The 17,587-nt window shown below is 41.6% G+C and overlaps 1 protein-coding gene across 2 annotated transcripts in view; it reads right to left on the bottom strand.

Moving 5' to 3' along the window:
* Nucleotides 1-17,587, bottom strand: part of LOC124004184 (protein kinase C alpha type) — a 220,711-nt gene that overhangs the window by 10,550 nt on the left and 192,574 nt on the right. For both annotated transcript variants that reach the window (XM_046312951.1, XM_046312952.1), the window contains 2 exons: nucleotides 13,799-13,906; nucleotides 6,851-6,991 (listed from right to left, as the gene is read on the bottom strand). In XM_046312951.1, coding sequence (XP_046168907.1) covers nucleotides 6,851-6,991; nucleotides 13,799-13,906 — 249 coding nt within the window. The remainder of the gene's footprint in view (nucleotides 1-6,850; nucleotides 6,992-13,798; nucleotides 13,907-17,587) is intronic.

Here is a 17,587-nt window from a genome sequence, read left to right as displayed (position 1 = left end):
ACAATAACAAGCATACCCATAACATGATGCAGCCACCACTATGCAAAAAAGTATACAGAGTGGTACTCAGTAATGTGTTGTATTGGATTTGCCACAAACAAAAACTTTGTATTCAGGACAAAAATGTAATTGCTTTGCCAAAAATGTTTCAGTATTGCTTAGGTGCCTTGTTGCAAACAGGATGCATGTTTTATTCTGTATAGGCTTCCTTCTTTTCACTCGGTCAATTATGTTAGTATTGTGCAGTAACTACAAGGTTGTTGATCCATCCTCAGTTTTCACCTATGACATGTAACTGTTTTAAAGTCACCATTGGCCTCATGCTGAAATCTCTGAATGGTTTCCTTCCTCTCAGGCAACTGAGTTAGGAAGGACACTTGTGTCTTTGTGGGTGTATTGATACACCATCCAACGTGTCATTATTAACTTCACCATGCTAAAAGAGATATTCAATGTCAACTTTTTTTACCCTTCTACCAACAGGTGCCTTTTTTTGCAAAGCATTGGAAAAACCTCCCTGGTCTTTGTGGTTGAATCTGTGATTGAAATTCACTGCTCGACTGAGGGACCTTAAAGATAATTGTATGTGTGGGGTAAAGCGATTAGGTTGTCATAAGAAAATCATGTTAAACACAATTATTGCACACAGAGTGAGTCCATGAAACTTATCATGCAACTTGTTAACATTTTACTCCTGAACTTATTTAGGCTTGCAAAAACAAATACATATTGACTCAAGACATTTCAGCTTTTTCATGTTGAATTCATTTGTAAAAATATCAAAAAACATAAGTCCACTTTGACACTATGGGGTATTGCGTGTAGCCAGTGACAGAAAATGTCAATTTAATCCATTTTAAATTCAGGTTGTAACACAACAAAATGTGGAAAACGTCGATGGATGTGAATACTTTGAGGCACTGTATCTTTGGTCAACAACACATAAAATACTACAGTTGTTTCATCCATCCTTCAAAATCAGTTAGTCTATAGTAATGTCCTAATTGTTCTTTAGTAATCAGATAATACTATTATGTTTCTTTCTCACATGAATCTAAAAGGGAAAATCCAAAAAGAACACAGACAACCACCACCACTAAAAACATACATACGATGGGACTGTCTATGACTCAATCTCAAAATGTAGATTGGTGAGTTTGTTCATACAGTATTTTTCACGTGTTTATCTGTGTGTGTATGTTTGTGTCTGACCTACACTATGTGCGTTTCAGACCTACAGTATGTGCGTTTCAGACCTACAGTATGTGCGTTTCAGACCTACAGTATGTGCGTTTCAGACCTACAGTATGTGCGTTTCAGACCTACAGTATGTGCATTTCAGACCTACAGTATGTGCGTTTCAGACCTACAGTATGTGCGTTTCAGACCTACGGTATGTGCGTTTCAGACCTACGGTATGTGCGTTTCAGACCTACGGTATGTGCGTTTCAGACCTACGGTATGTGCGTTTCAGACCTACGGTATGTGCGTTTCAGACCTACGGTATGTGCGTTTCAGACCTACGGTATGTGCGTTTCAGACCTACGGTATGTGCGTTTCAGACCTACGGTATGTGCGTTTCAGACCTACGGTATGTGCGTTTCAGACCTACAGTATGTGCGTTTCAGACCTACGGTATGTGCGTTTCAGACCTACGGTATGTGCGTTTCAGACCTACGGTATGTGTGTTTCAGACCTACGGTATGTGCGTTTCAGACCTACGGTATGTGCGTTTCAGACCTACGGTATGTGTGTTTCAGACCTACAGTATGTGCGTTTCAGACCTACAGTATGTGCGTTTCAGACCTACAGTATGTGCGTTTCAGACCTACAGTATGTGCGTTTCAGACCTACAGTATTCTGGCAGGGAATTATTATTATTTTAAAATTAATAGAGGCATACTAAGACAAAAGAAACATGACACAGCATGTAAATGATAACACATTAGTGCAGGGAATGAAGAAATGAATTAAAATGTTGGAAGTGAATGCTGGAATTATACATGCAAATGAGCAAAAGCTGTGCTCATTAAGGAAATAGACACCTGGCTCAAATAGAAGTTTGTCTCCAATAAGCACCTGTTGTGTTCAGTGATTGAAGCAAATAAACACCTGGGTTATTAATTGAAGTTTTACGGTAAGCTCCCTGACCACAGTGATTCCATCACCATTAATCAGCAAGTCTCATATCCTTCCACTTTGACCCACTTCCATCTTTACAAACTTAAACCACATATCAAGTGGTTCTCTAAATAGGAGTCTAGATAAGCTATATCTATAAATAGCTACTGTAGCAGGTGTTCTTGTTATTCTTCCCTGCGTTCTATCTGTCCTGCTCTGTTTCCGATAGATGGATAAACCCTCCAGTGTTCATAATCTGGGTCTCGCTGTACCTGGCTATTAAATGGCAATCTCCCAGCTGTCAGAACAGGCATGAAGTGTGATTGATTCAGGAGGAGAGGACGGAGGAGGAGGAGAGGATGAGAGAGGGATGAGGAGAAGAGGATTAGAGAGACAGAGTCAGGTCAGGATGGCGGTGTAAAGATGAATCTAATGACAGCCAATTGGTTGTAATAGACTCCTGGTGGTGCCTGTGTTACAACTCCTGTGTGGAGTTGGATTGAAATGGATGATGGTTATTATAGGTCAGGGGAAGAGGTTTAGTTCTCTCTAACACACCACACACACACCACACACACACACACACACACACACACACACACACACACACACACACACACACACACACACACACACACACACACACACACACACACACACACACACACACACACACACACACACACACACACACACACACACACACACACACACACACACACACACACACACACAGGTCTGTCCATATATCTTTTTACTTTCCATCTATCATTCTCCTTTCATCTTGTCACTTGCCTTTCATCTACACACACCTGCATTCAAACACACTCCTCTACCCACATACTCATACTGGAGTCCACACACACCTCTATCCACATATTGGAGTCCACACACCAACGCACACCTCTACCTACATACTCATACTGGAGTCCACACACCAACACACACCTCTACCTACATACTCATACTGGAGTCCACACACCAACACACACCTCTACCTACATACTCATACTGGAGTCCACACACCAACACACACCTCTACCTACATACTCATACTGGAGTCCACACACCAACACACACCTCTACCTACATACTCATACTGGAGTCCACACACCAACACACACCTCTACCTACATACTCATACTGGAGTCCACACACCAACGCACACCTCTACCTACATACTCATACTGGAGTCCACACACCAACGCACACCTCTACCTACATACTCATACTGGAGTCCACACACCAACACACACCTCTACAAATGGCACCCTATTCCCTTTATAGGGCACCATGTAAGGAATAGGGTGTCATTTGGGACGTATCCACAGTTGGTGTAGTTGCATCCGTTAAGATGATTAGATATCACTTGACATTAAGTTGCCCCTATTACGATGTAAGTAACAGTAACAACTGCTGACATAGTAAAACCTAGAACTACTATGTCATTCCATGGTAATAGGGCTGTTGCTGAATCAGTTATTACACAACTGGAACAAGGAATATGTAAGTACACTAACTTGCCGAAGGTTATTCCACATATGTGACTACGGATGTTATTACACACTCGGTTGTTCCACTATGTAACTACTGTTTTGTAATTACACATTTGAATGTCAACTGTGAATGTTGATCTCTGGGGAATATTCTCATTGCTGGGAGATCTCAGCACATACTGTATGTGTACAGTCATGGCCAAAAGTTTTGAGAATGACACAAATATTAATTTTCACAAAGTTTGCTGCTTCAGTGTCTTAAGCTATTTTTGTCAGATGTTATGATGGAATACTGAAGTATAATTACAAGCATTTCACAAGTGTCAAAGGCTTTTATTGACAATTACATGAAGTTGATGCAAAGTGTCAATATTTGCAGTGTTGACCCTTCTTTTTCAAGACCTCTGCAATCCACCCTGGCATGCTGTCAATTAACTTCTGGGCCACATCCTGACTGATGGCTGCCCATTCTTGCATAATCAATGCTTGGAGTTTGTCAGAATTTGTGGGTTTTTGTTTGTCCACCCGCCTTATGAGGATTGACCACAAGTTCTCAATGGGAATAAGGTCTGGGGAGTTTCCTGACCATGGACCCAAAATATCGATGTTTTGTTCCCCGAGCCACTTAGTTATCACTTTTGCCTTATGCAAGGTGCTCCATCATGCTGGAAAAGGCATTGTTCGTCACCAAACTGTTCCTGGATAGTTGGGAGAAGTTGCTCTCGGAGGATGTGTTGGTACCATTCTTTATTCATGGCTGAGTTCTTAGGCAAAATTGTGAGTGAGCCCACTCCATTGGATGAGAAGCAACCCCACACATGAATGGTCTCAGGATTCTTTACTGTTGGCATGACACAGGACTGATGGTAGCGCTCACCATGTCTTCTCCGGACAAGCTTTATTCAGGATGCCCCAAACAATCGGAAAGGGGATTCATCAGAGAAAATGACTTTACCCCAGTCCTCAGCAGTCCAATCCCTGTACCTTTTGCAGAATATCAGTCTGTCCCTGATGTTTTTCCTGGAGAGAAGTGGCTTCTTTGCTGCCCTTCTTGACACCAGGCCATCCTCCAAAAGTCTTTGCCTCATTGTGCGTGCAGATACGCTCACACCTACCTGCTGCCATTCCTGAGCAAACTCTGTACTGGTGGTGCCCTGATCCCACAGCTGAATCAACTTTAGGATACGGTCCTGGCACTTGCTGGACTTTCTTGGGCGCCCTGAAGCCTTCTTCAAAACAATTGAACCGCTCTCCTTGAAGTTCTTGATGAAACGATAAATGGTTGATTTGGGTGCAATCTTACTGGCAGCAATATCCTTGCCTGTGCCCTTTTTGTGCAAAGCAATGATGACGGCACGTGTTTCCTTTCAGGTAACTATGGTTGACAGAGGAAGAACACCGATTCCAAGCAATACTCTCCTTTTGAAGCTTCTAGTCTGTTATTCAAACTCAATCAGCATGACAGAGTAATCTCCAGCCTTGTCCTCATCAACACCCACACCTGTGTTAATGAGAGAATCACTGACATGATGTCAGCTGGTCCTTTTGTCGCAGGGCTGATATGCAGTGGAAATGTTTTTTGGGGGGGATTCAGTTAATTTGCATGGCAAAGAGGGACTTTGCGATTAATTGCAATTCATCTGACCAATTTTCATAACATTCTGGAGTATATGCAAATTTCCATCATACAAACTGAGGCAGCAGACTTTGCAAAAATTAATATTTGTGTCATTCTCAAAACTTTTGGCCACGACCTTACACTAACATTCAAAAGTTTGGGGTCACTTAGAAATTTCTCGCAAAAAAACAGTCTCAACAGCGAAGAGGCGACTGAGATGCTGGCCTCCTAGGCAGAGTTCCTCTGAAGCTGCCAGTTGAGGACTTGAGGTGTCTGTTTCTCAAACTAGACACAAATGTACTTGTCCTCTTGTTCATGTATGCATCGGGGCCTCCCTCTCCTCTTTCGATCCTGGTTAGAGCCAGTTTGCCCTGTTCTGTGAAGGGAGTAGTACACAGCTTTGTACGAGATCTTCAGTTTCTTGGAAATTTCTCGCATGGAATAACCTTCATTTCTCAGAACAATAATATACTGATGAGTTTCAGAAGAAAGTGCTTTGTTTCTGGCCATTTTGGTCTGTAATCGAACCTACAAATGCTGATGCTCCAGACACTCAACTAGTCTAAAGAAGGCCAGTTTTATTGCTTTTATTGCTTCTTTAATCAGCACAATAGTTTCAGCTGTGCTAACATAATTGCAAAAGGGTTTTCTAATGATCAATTAGCCTTTTAAAATTGTAAACTTGGATTAGCTAACACAACGTGCCATTGGAACACAGGAGTGATTGTTGCTGATAATGGGCCTCTGTACGCCTATGTAGATATTCCATTAAAAAACAGCCGCTTCCAGCTACAATAGTAATTTACAACATTAACAATGTCTACACTGTATTTCTGATCAATTTGATGTTATTTTAATGGACAAAATCTTTCCTTTTCTTTAAAAAACAAGGACATTTCTAAGTGACCCCAAACTTTTGAAAGGTAATGTATATGTGAATAAAATTAGCATTATTGTATTGTAGCCCATGCCGAGGCTTTTGTCGTTAGAAAAGGTTGTCTTTTGTTCAGTGTGACGACTGAGAGACCATAGCCACTGGGGTTTTGCCATGCTAAACAAATGGTGCTGGACCGGAATGGACTGTAACCTGTGAGAGTTGCCAAACAGACACCATTCAGATGCAGGCCAATCTGATCTGACAACAGACCAGGTGGGAGTCTGCCTGGGCCCTACTATGATGACAGATGGCCGCCAGACATTCACAGGTGTGTGTCTCTATGTGTGTGTGTGTCTCTATTGTACACGTTTGCATAGTTTGTAAGTGTGTGTGTGTGTGTGTGTGTGTGTAAGTATGTTCACGTGTGTGTATGTGTCTGTGTATACATAAAAGTGTGTGTGTGTGAGTGGGTGTTGTTACTCATCTGAATGGGAGACTGAGATCGCATCAGATAGTAAGCAACCACACACTCCTCAGTGGAGTAAATGTCCATTGTGCGTGACAACGGGCCAAACATACCAATGAATACAAAGCTACGATTGCGCCACCATTTCAATAATTTTGCATTTAAGAGGAAATATAGATTACCAAAGCGAATAACAACTTGTACAATGTAATTTTTTTAAACCTCATTTTAATCAGACATGGGTTGGTTGTGTGTATGTGTGTGTGACTCACCCCTTTGGGCTTGAAGGGGGGTTGGATCTCGCGGTTCTGGAGACGTTCCCAATCGATGCGTCTGAAGAAGGCGTGCTCCCGGATGTCCCTCTCTCCCTCGGAGCCGCAGCCCAGACGCTTCGACGGGTGTTTGGTCATCAGCTGGGAGGGATAAGGAGGGAACGGCCCTAGAGTTAGAATGGAAATTCTACAGATAGAAATGTCACTGTTGTGTCAATCAGGGAAGGACCATAGACATAGTGGCATTTAGATCTACAGAAACCTATGTGATCATCAGCAGGCGGAGGATGAGAGAGCCAGTTTGAACGCCTGGAGGAGACAGACCGTAGAAAAGATAGATAGCCATAGAAAGACTAAATAGATTCCACATTCTATTATTTGCTCATTGGCTGAGGTTGGGAAAAGAAGGGAGGAATGGGAACCTGAGTCATTATGAGTTTAACGGAGACCATTGAAATAGGATGAGTGGAATGGATAACAACAGACTCACAGCAAGTTAGTCTTGGAATGAGGGTAGTCGAGAGTCAATATGGGGGCAGTTATTTTCTATGCTTCCTCTTTTTATTCTCTCTCGCTCTTATTCTCTCTTTTTTTCTGGGTCAGTAGGGAGCCAAACAGATGGGGGTTGGTATAAAGGAATTTGTCTCTCTTAGAAGTAATGTGTTATTGTTGTCACTTACAAATCGCACAGCAGGAGGCGGCGTGGGGGCGCACTTTGTAGAAAACAACTCAACATTGAAAAACCATCAAACAAACGTATTTCCTTGTTAAACTAGAGGAGAAACCACACTCAAAACATCGTGACAAATGTCAATATTGACAGGCACTCTTTGTGGGTTGGATTCCCACTGGGGCCTGCCGAGCGAAAATGTGTGAACGTACTACTGTAAGATGTTTTGGATAACAGCATCTGCAAAACGGCATATGCAGTTGAAGTCGGAAGCTTTACATACACCTTAGCCAAACACATTTGAACTCAGTTTTTCACAATTCCTGACATTTAATTCTAGTAAAAAAATCATCTGTTTTAGGTCAGTTAGGATCACCACTTTATTTTAAGAATGTGAAATGTCAGAATAATAGTAGAGAGAATGATTTGTTTCAGCTTTTATTTCCTTCATCACGTTCCCAAGTGGGTCAGAAGTTTACATACACTCAATTAATATTTGGTAGCATTGCCTTTAAATTGTTTAACATGGGTCAAACATTTTGGGTAGCCTTCCACAAGCTTCCCACAATAAGTTGGGTGAATATTGGCCCATTCCTCCTGACAGAGCTGGTCTAACCGAGTCAGGTTAGCAGGCCTCCTTGCTCGCACACACTTTTTTAGTTCTGCACACCAAATTTCTATGGGATTGAGGTCAGGGCTTTGTGGCCACTCCAATAACGTGAATTTGTTGTCCTTAAGCCATTTTACCACAACTTTGGATGTATGTTTGGGGTCATTGTCCAGTTGGAAGACCCATTTGCAACCAAGCTTTAACTTCCTGAATGATGTCTTGAGATGTTGCTTCAATATATCCATATCATTTTCCTTGCTCATAATGCCATCTATTTTGTGAAGTGCACCAGTCCCTCATGCAGCAAAGCACCTCCACAACATGATCCTGCCACCCCCATGCTTCACGGTTGGGATGGTGTTCTTTGGCTTGCAAGCCTGCCCCTTTTTCCTCCAAACATAACTATGGTCATTATGGCCAAATAGTTATATTTAGTTATAGTTATATACCAGAGGATATTTCTCCAAAAAGTACGATCTTTGTCCTCATGTACAGTTGCAAACCGTAATCTGGCTTTTTATGGTGGTTTTGGAGCAGTGGCTTCTTCCTTGTTGAGCAGCCTTTCAGGTTATGTCGATATAGGACTCGTTTTACTGTGGATATAGATAATTTTGTACCCGTTTCCTCCAGCATCGTCACAAGGTTCTTTGCTGCTGTTCTGGGATTGATTTGCTCTTTTCATGCCAAAATACGTTCATCTCTAGGAGAAAGAACGCATCTCCTTCCGGAGCAGTATGATAGCTGTGTGGTCCCATAGTGTTCATACTTGCGTACTCTTGTTTGTACAGATGAACGTTGTACCTTCAGGTGTTTGGAAATTGTTCAAGGATGAACCAGATTTTTTTTCTGAGGTCTTGGCTGATTAATTTAGATTTTCCCATGATATTAAGCAAAGAGGCACTGAGTTTGAAGGTAGGCCTTGAAATACATCCACAGGTTCATCTCCAATTGACTCAAATTATGTAAATTAGCCTATCAGAAGCTTCTAAAGCCATGACAATTTTCTGGAATTTTCCAAGCTGTTTAAAGGCACAGTGAACTTAGTGTATGTAAGCTTCTGACCAACTGGAATTGTGATACAGTGAATGAATCTGTCTGTAAACAATTGTTCGAAAAATGACTTGTGTCATGCTCAAAGTAGATGTCCTAATCGACTTGGCAAAACTATAGTTTGTTAACAAAAAATTTGTGGAGTGGTTGAAAAATGAGTTTTAATGACTCCAACCTAAGGTGTATGTAAAGTTCCGACTTCAACTGTATTATATATGATAAAAAAAGGAAAACAATGTACTTTTTTATACAGTACCATCTAAGGTTTGAACACACCTACACATTCCAAATTATGTTTTCTATTTTTACAATTTTTTACATTGTAGAATAATAATGAAGACATCAAAACTATGAAATAACACATATGGAATAATGTAGTAACCCCCCAAAAATGTTAAACAATTCTAAATATATTATATTATATATTTTTTTAAAGTAGCCACCCTTTGCCTTGATGACAGCTTTGCACACATTTTTTTTGCATTCTCTAAACCAGCGTCACCTGGAATGCTTTTCCAACACTCTTGAAGTTCCCTTGAGTTCCCTCATATGCTGAGCACTTGTTGGCTGCTTTTCCTTCACTTTGCGGTCCAACTCATCCCAATTGGCTTGAGGTCGGGTGATTGTCGGGTGATTGCCAGGGCATCTGATGCAGCTTTCCATCACTCTCCTTGTTCAAATAGCCCTTACACAGCCTGGAGGTGTTCAGCTTGTCTGCTTCTCACAAAGACGCGACGGCTGGAAACAAAAATCTCAAATTTGGACTCATCAGACCAAAAGGACAGACTTCCACCGGTTTAATGTCCATTGCATGGGTTTCTTATTGGTGTACTTTAGTAGTGGTTTCTTTGGAGAAATTCGACCATGAAGGCCTAATTCATGCAGTCTCCTCTGAACAGTTGATGTTGAGATGTGTCTGTTACTTGAACTCCGTGAAGCATTTATTTGGGCTGCAATTTCTGAGCCTGGTAACTCTAATGAACTTATCTGAAAGAAGAGGTAACTCTGGGTCTTCATTTCCTGTGGTGGTCCTCATGAGAGACAGTTTCATCATAGCACTTGATGGTTTTAGCGACTGCAAAAAGTTCTTAACATTTTCCGGATTGACTGACGTTCATGTCTTAAAGTAATGATGGACTGTCATTTCTCTTTGCTTATTTGAGATGTTCTTACCATAATATAGACTTGGTCTTTTACCAAATAGGGCTATCTTCTGTATACCACCTCTACCTTGTCACAACACAACTGATTGGCTCAAACGCAATAAGGAATAAAATTCCACAAATTAATTTAACAAGGCACACCTGTTAAATGTAATGCATTCCAGGTGACTACCTCATGAAGCTGGTTGAGAGAATGCCAAGAGTGTGCAAAGGGTGGCTACTTTGAAGAACCTGAAATATAAAATATATTTGTAAAAAGTAACACTCTTTGGTTACTACATGATTCCATGTGTGTTATTTCGTAGTTTTGATGACTTCACTATTATTCTACAATGTAGAAAACAGTAAAAAAATTAAGAAAAACCCTGGAATGAGTAGGAGTTCTAAAACTTTTAACTGTAACTGTATATTCATTTAAAAATATAGATTTTCCTTTATTATTTCCCCTAACCCTACTATCCCTCCCCTAATTGGAGCAAACCTTAGGATTCTACTTCCAGCTTATACATACTATATACATTTTACAGACACAGTATATTTTTACAGCAGTTTACATTCCTAGTTGAACACGAATTCTAGCTCTTTTTTTCTTTCTTTCTTTCAGTTTCCCAACAGCGTGCGAGGACTTAGTCCTATTAGAAAGTTGCCCACCTACATTGAAACATAACGCTCATTAGGAGGGCGTGTCTGTCAGTGGGCGTGCGTTACATCAGCAGGGGGTGACATTGGTTGCATAGCCAGCCTTGCAGGTACAGTACAGTATCATAACAGAAAAACAATCATGTGTTGTCATCGAAAAAATGTATTCCTGGCCGCGTCCAAAATTGCACCCTATTCCATATGTAGTGCACTACTTTTGACCAGAGTCTCTGTCTTGGGAGGAAGAGTGATATCCACTGCAATTTATTTTTAGTTTGAAACTCTGAACTTTTGGCAGCAACATAGCATCTGGGTATAGTGGAATATACTGTAGGATAGCATAGGGGAGTAAAACGAATCCCGATACTTATCTAACTCCATAAGCCCAACACTCGCTCACCAAACCACAACTCTCTCTGTAATTCTCCTGAACCCAGTCGCCAGCCCAGTCCCGATGTTCTATCCCATTCGTCATTTCACAGTCTTTGGAAGGGAGTTTGAGGTGAGTCTGAACGTGTGTGTGTGAGTGAGTAATCCTAGCTGGTCTAAAGGTGCAAAAAACTCATCCCAGCTGCAGTGTGAAGAGGCCAGGGAGAGTAATGAGAAAAGCTTGGCTAGAGCGCCTTCACACCTCTCCTCTCCTCAAACATCGCAGTGACATAGCGGTGGGGTGATGGCAGCAAAGCATGCTGGGTAATGTAACAACGCCAAAAATAACAACCAGTCCCCCTATCTACTCCTGTCGTCTGTTGGTGGCAGCCACAGAATTGTGACTTAGACACGTGTGTGTGTGTGTGTGTGTGTGTGTGTGTGTGTGTGTGTGTGTGTGTGTGTGTGTGTGTGTGTGTGTGTGTGTGTGTGTGTGTGTGTGTGTGTGTGTGTGTCACAGCCGGTGAAAAGGAAAAAGTAATTTGTCAGGGTTGTGTTCACGCTGTTCCCCTACACATGAAAAGGGAACCCTTGTACGCTGCAAACGGAATCCTGTCTGCTTTTGCTTGACTTCACCTTCAAAACGTAAACTTGAGGCCCAAAAGCGGCCTGGGAATGAGTCTGTGTCTGTCTATGGCTGATGAGCTAAGGGATCATGACCAGGTTCTCAGTGTTCTCTCCTTGCTAGAACACACATTGGATCAAAGCAAATCCCCCATCTGCAGAAACAATGGAGGGACCCTCACTCTCTTCCCTATGGGCCCTGGTCAAAAGTAGTGCACTACAAAGGGAATAGGGTGCCATTTGGGATAGATGGATGGATTTGAGGTAAAACGCTGTAGGACATTTCTGCTGCAACCTAAATACTACAGATGTAGAATCTTAATTTTTTTGGAAGAGAGAGCGATGCGAAAGAGGTCGGAGACAAAGAGAGCGAGAGAGAGGGTTTGCAGAGAAGTTGAGGGGCAGACAGATTGCAGAGACAGTTGTTAGAAAGTGGTGGTAGTGTGAGAAAGGGGGAGAGTGAGAGAAAGGGATAGAGAGATGGCAAGATAGAAGGAGAGGCAGAGAGGATGTGTGAGCTCTGAGGGTTGAAGTGGGGAGGTGTGGACACCAGTGTGTTATCACACAGTTCATTGACTCGGCTCAGCCCCGGAACGTTCCTTCTCTCCTCCTGCTCGTGTTATTAGTGCCTTCACCTCTCCTCTCTTACACACGCACACCTTTCCCAATGGGTCTCCCTCTTTCTCTGCCTTTAATTCGTTTTTGGCACAATATGGCTGCAGTCCAATATATGCACACCTGCGGGTACTAGGAGAGATGGAGACCCACACACTGTCAAAAATAAGGAAATATTAGCTTTAAGCTTTTAAGTCATCTCTCCTTGTTCTCCTATTTTGAAACCTACGCACCTGTAACAGACACTATTTGATCTAAAGGACCTTCAAAGAGTGCAGACGGCCACCCACCATAACACAGGTGGGTGCTACATCGGTGATGAATAGGGGTGAGGTACACACATCCGTAACTCCTCACTGGGCTTCTCCAATCCCGCTTGTTTTGAATCCACTTCCCCCCTATAGTACAGTATGCCCTTAGCTATGTAGGTAGTAACCCCCGTGCCTATAGAGTACAGTAATAGATCCTTCACCCCTATAGTACAGTATGCCCTTAGCTATGTAGGTAGAAACCCCCGTGCCTATAGACTACAGTAATAGATCCTTCACCCCTATAGTACAGTATGCCCTTAGCTATGTAGGTAGTAACCCCCGTGCCTATAGACTACAGTAATAGATCCTTCCCCCCTATAGTACAGTATGCCCTTAGCTATGTAGGTAGTAACCCCCGTGCCTATATACTACAGTAATAGATCCTTCCCCCCTATAGTACAGTATGCCCTTAGCTATGTAGGTAGTAACCCCCGTGCCTATAGACTACAGTAATAGATCCTTCAACGACAAAACCTCCAGTCTAAAGGTCACATGTCAAAGTCAGTCATATCTATCGACAGATTCTATCGATGTATCACTTCTTGCTCTTCCTACTGTACATGCTAATGGATAGTGTCTTCATAAAGGTCATTGTAAAGACGGCTTCAAAAGGTTGACTTCATGAAGTGTTAATAATTGGACCTAGATCACAGTGGGTATGGGACTAAGTGTTATTGATGACAGATGACGAGAGAAGGGGTGAGAGACTAGCTTCAAAGGGGAGTGGGGAAGACCATGGGTTTAAGGGTGATGGTTGTGGGGCAGGGTGTGAAGGCATAGGGGGCCATAGAAATATAATGACATTGACTTCAATGGGAATTTCCATTCTAGTAATTCTATATTTCTATGAGAGGGGCTGAGGTTCAAAGGGTTCTTTGGGTCAAAGGTCGTACTCACCCCTTTGCAGATGGACACGGCCTCTTTGGACATTTGTTTGGGGTACGACACGTTGTGCTCCATGATGGACTGGAAGAGCTCGTCCTCGTCCTCACCATCAAACGGGGGCTGGGGAACAACACGTTACATAGAACGTTATATGCATAGAACGTTATATGTATGTTGTAAATATGTTGCGAATGTTGTATACATAAATATTTTGAAAATGTTTTATACATGTTGTAAATGGGTTGAGAATGTTATATACATGTTGTAAATGGGTTGAGAATGTTATATACATGTTGTAAATGGGTTGAGAATGTTATATACATGTTGTAAATGGGTTGAGAATGTTATAAACATGTTGTAAATGGGTTGAGAATGTTATATACATGTTGTAAATGGGTTGAGAATGTTATATACATGTTGTAAATGGGTTGAGAATGTTATATACATGTTGTAAATGGGTTGAGTATTTTATATACATGTTGTAAATGGGTTGAGAATGTTATATACATGTTGTAAATGGGTTGAGTATTTATATACATGTTGTAAATAGTTTGCAAATGTTATGCACATGTTGTAAATATGTTGACAATATTATGTAAATGTTAACATCAGAATGTGTAGTACATCTGTAATGACCACAAATATTATGTCTTATCAGTCCTTTTGACCTTCACCTTCAATCAAACGAGTAAATTCATGATAATCTATCTAGTATCTTAATGTTTTTCAGGGGTCATTTCTAAACAGGGCCCAGTCCGCAACTCAGCAGAGTCTGTAATGCAGATGTCAACTGTATAAAAAGTCAGCTTTAATGGAATTTTAGGAGAACAAAGACAATTAGAAATATAATGCTGGCTACACAAACAGCCAGAAAAGCTGGCCTCACAGGACTTCTTAAAACAAGCTTGGCAGAAAAAGGGAAACATTTTCTTTGAAAAACACCAATTTGACATTGTGTGCTGTGGTGATTGTGTCTGACACTCGCTTGCTGTTTTCATTTTTGCATCAAGGGGATTCCAAGACTAATTTGAACAGAGGGGGGGGGGGGGATAAGTCAAAAAGGTTGTTGCCAGAGGCATTATCAGAATAAACATGAACTAACCTGGTTAACCCTTCGGTGGTCTAAAGTTCCAAACATTGTCATAAAAACACACATGGAAGAACGGTCTTTGCTGATGAACATTCACACTTCGGTACCAAAGCACCTTGTATGTGTGTATATTCTACTCCTTCTCAGTCCAGTAATACAACTGAATAAGGGTTGTTATAGTGGCTTGTTACGAGAGAGAGAGAGAGAGCGATAGAGGGGGAAAAAGAGAAAAAAATACAAAACGTTTACAAAGAGGAAGAGAAAAATCAACGAAAAAGGTCTAGACCATAGAGAATGAAAGAAACAAGTTCCATACAAAAGTTGCCAGCTGGGAGGGAAATGGACTCGATGGTCCAGCTATTTTCTCCCTCCACCTCTATCATTACGAACCATGTGTGTGCATTGTGACACATCATAAATGTAATATTTTTAATTTCCACTAGACTAAACCCTTTGGCAAGAGATACCTAGGCTGCTTTCTGCTCTCTTTATCTGATACACAGTACACTGCACTGAACACCCTATTGAGGGGGAAACACACACACACACCTCCCACCCACACAGTCGACCCTCGCCCCTACAATCCTAAGGTCATATAAGCCAAATGAACTACTTTTGGCCTGTGAGTGTGTACTGTAAAGGGTATAAAACTAAAGTTGCCCCAGAGCCTTCCCTTAGTAGATGGCTGGGCTGCTGCTCATCCATCACGCCATCTGTTTCTGCCCAGTGAACGGGACGAGATGAAGCTCCTGGCCACTGGGGCCCCAAACACACAGGGAGCAAACAAACCCATCACCCTTACTGAACACAGCAGCAGGGAGTTAGCACTGGCCGCATCTCAAATGGCACCCTATATGGCTATACCCTATGTAGTGTACAGTGTAGGCTGGTGGGAGGAGCTATAGGAGGATCTGCTCATTATAATGGCTGGAATGGAATTAATGGAATGGTATCAAACACATCATGGATATCACGTTTGACTAATACCATTAATACCATTCCAGCCATTACAATTAGCCCATCCTCCTATAGCTCCTCCCACCAGCCTCCACTGGTAGTAAGGCTCTGGTCAAAAGTAGTACACTATATAGGGAATACCATTTCGGATGCTCACTCAGAGTATTCGATAGCGTAGCCAGTCAACTAAATATATTTTTGAGTTGCCCTTACTGATGGTTGGGACGGTTATGGACATAACCGAAAAGCATCTGTTAAGCCTTTACACTCATACCCATTCACGGGTGGAAAATTCCAGATTGGACCACAGTGGCTGTAGAGTAAAATGCTATACATGACGTCAGAGCTCTGGCTCTGCCCTTCACAGCGCTGTATGGGTTTTGAGTGACAGCCGTTATGAACTTGAGCACCTCGCAAGACAATAAGTTGCCCCTCTCCCTCCAGATAGTTGGGGAACTTTAGCAAATGTTTTGTTGTCTGAGTGGGGGAAATGCTGTAAATTAAGAGGACTATGTATTGTGAATGATGAGACATGAGGATTATAGTAAATACCGCTTTGATATCATACATGCAGGGCAAACACAGGAGTCCAAATGTGCACTTCACATTTCCATATCAATTACACTCATGTCATATACAGTGTAGTGGTCAACCGATTAATCAGCATGGCCGATTAAATTAGGGCTGATTTCAAGTTTTCATAACAATCGGTAATCAGCACTTTTGGAAGCCGATTACATTGCATTCCACGAGGAAACTGTGTGGCAGGCTGACCACCTGTTACGCGAGTGCAGCAAAGAGGTAAGTTGCTAGCTAGCATTAAAAACGTATCTTATAAAAACAATCAATCTTCACATAATCACTAACTACACATGGTTGATGATAATACTAGGTTAACTAGCTTGTCCTGCGTTGCATATAATCAATGCGGTGCCTGTTAATTTATCATCGAATCACAGCCTACTTCACCAAACGGGGGATTATTTAACAAATTCACATTCGCGAAAAAGGCACAATCGTTGCACGAATGTACCTAACCATAAACATCAATGCCTAACTTAAAATCAATACACAGAAGTATATATTTTTTTAACCTGCATATTTAGTTAAAAGAAATTCATGTTAGCAGGCATTATTAACTAAGGAAACTGTGTCACTTCTCTTGCGTTCATTGCACGCAGTCAGGGTATATGCAACAGTTTGGGCCGCCTGGCTCGTTGCGAACTAATTTGCCAGAATTTTACATAATTATGACATAACATTGAAGCTTGTGCAATGTAACAGGAATATTTAGACTTGGGGATGCCACCCATTAGATAAAATATGGAACGGTTCCGTATTTCACTGAAAGAATAAACGTTTTGTTTTCAAAATGATAGTTTCCGGATTTGACCATATTAATGACCAAAGACTCTTATTTCTGTGTTTATTATATTATAATATAATTATATTATAATATAAAAGTCTATGATTTGATAGAGCAGTCTTACTGAGTGGTGGTAGGCAGCTCAGTTACTAATAAACTTTACTAATAAACAATAAATGATACAATTTAAGACATACTATGTTCAATACCAGGGATAAATAAGAAAGAATGTGCTTTCCTCCATGTGCTTGGAGACACTGAAGCCAAAATGGGCGCCACCTAGAAAAACTACAATTTCTGGGTTTTTTTTTTTGCGGGTGGGGCGGGGGGGGGTTGTCCTCGGGGCTTCGCCTGCCATATTAGTTCTGTAATATTCACAGACGACAAT

This window comes from Oncorhynchus gorbuscha, linkage group LG18 (genome assembly GCF_021184085.1).
Source record: "Oncorhynchus gorbuscha isolate QuinsamMale2020 ecotype Even-year linkage group LG18, OgorEven_v1.0, whole genome shotgun sequence".
In the NCBI taxonomy this organism is placed as follows: Eukaryota; Metazoa; Chordata; class Actinopteri; order Salmoniformes; family Salmonidae; genus Oncorhynchus; species Oncorhynchus gorbuscha.
The sequence above is the reverse complement of the archived record's forward strand: the minus strand, read 5'-3'. Positions and strand labels throughout refer to the sequence as shown.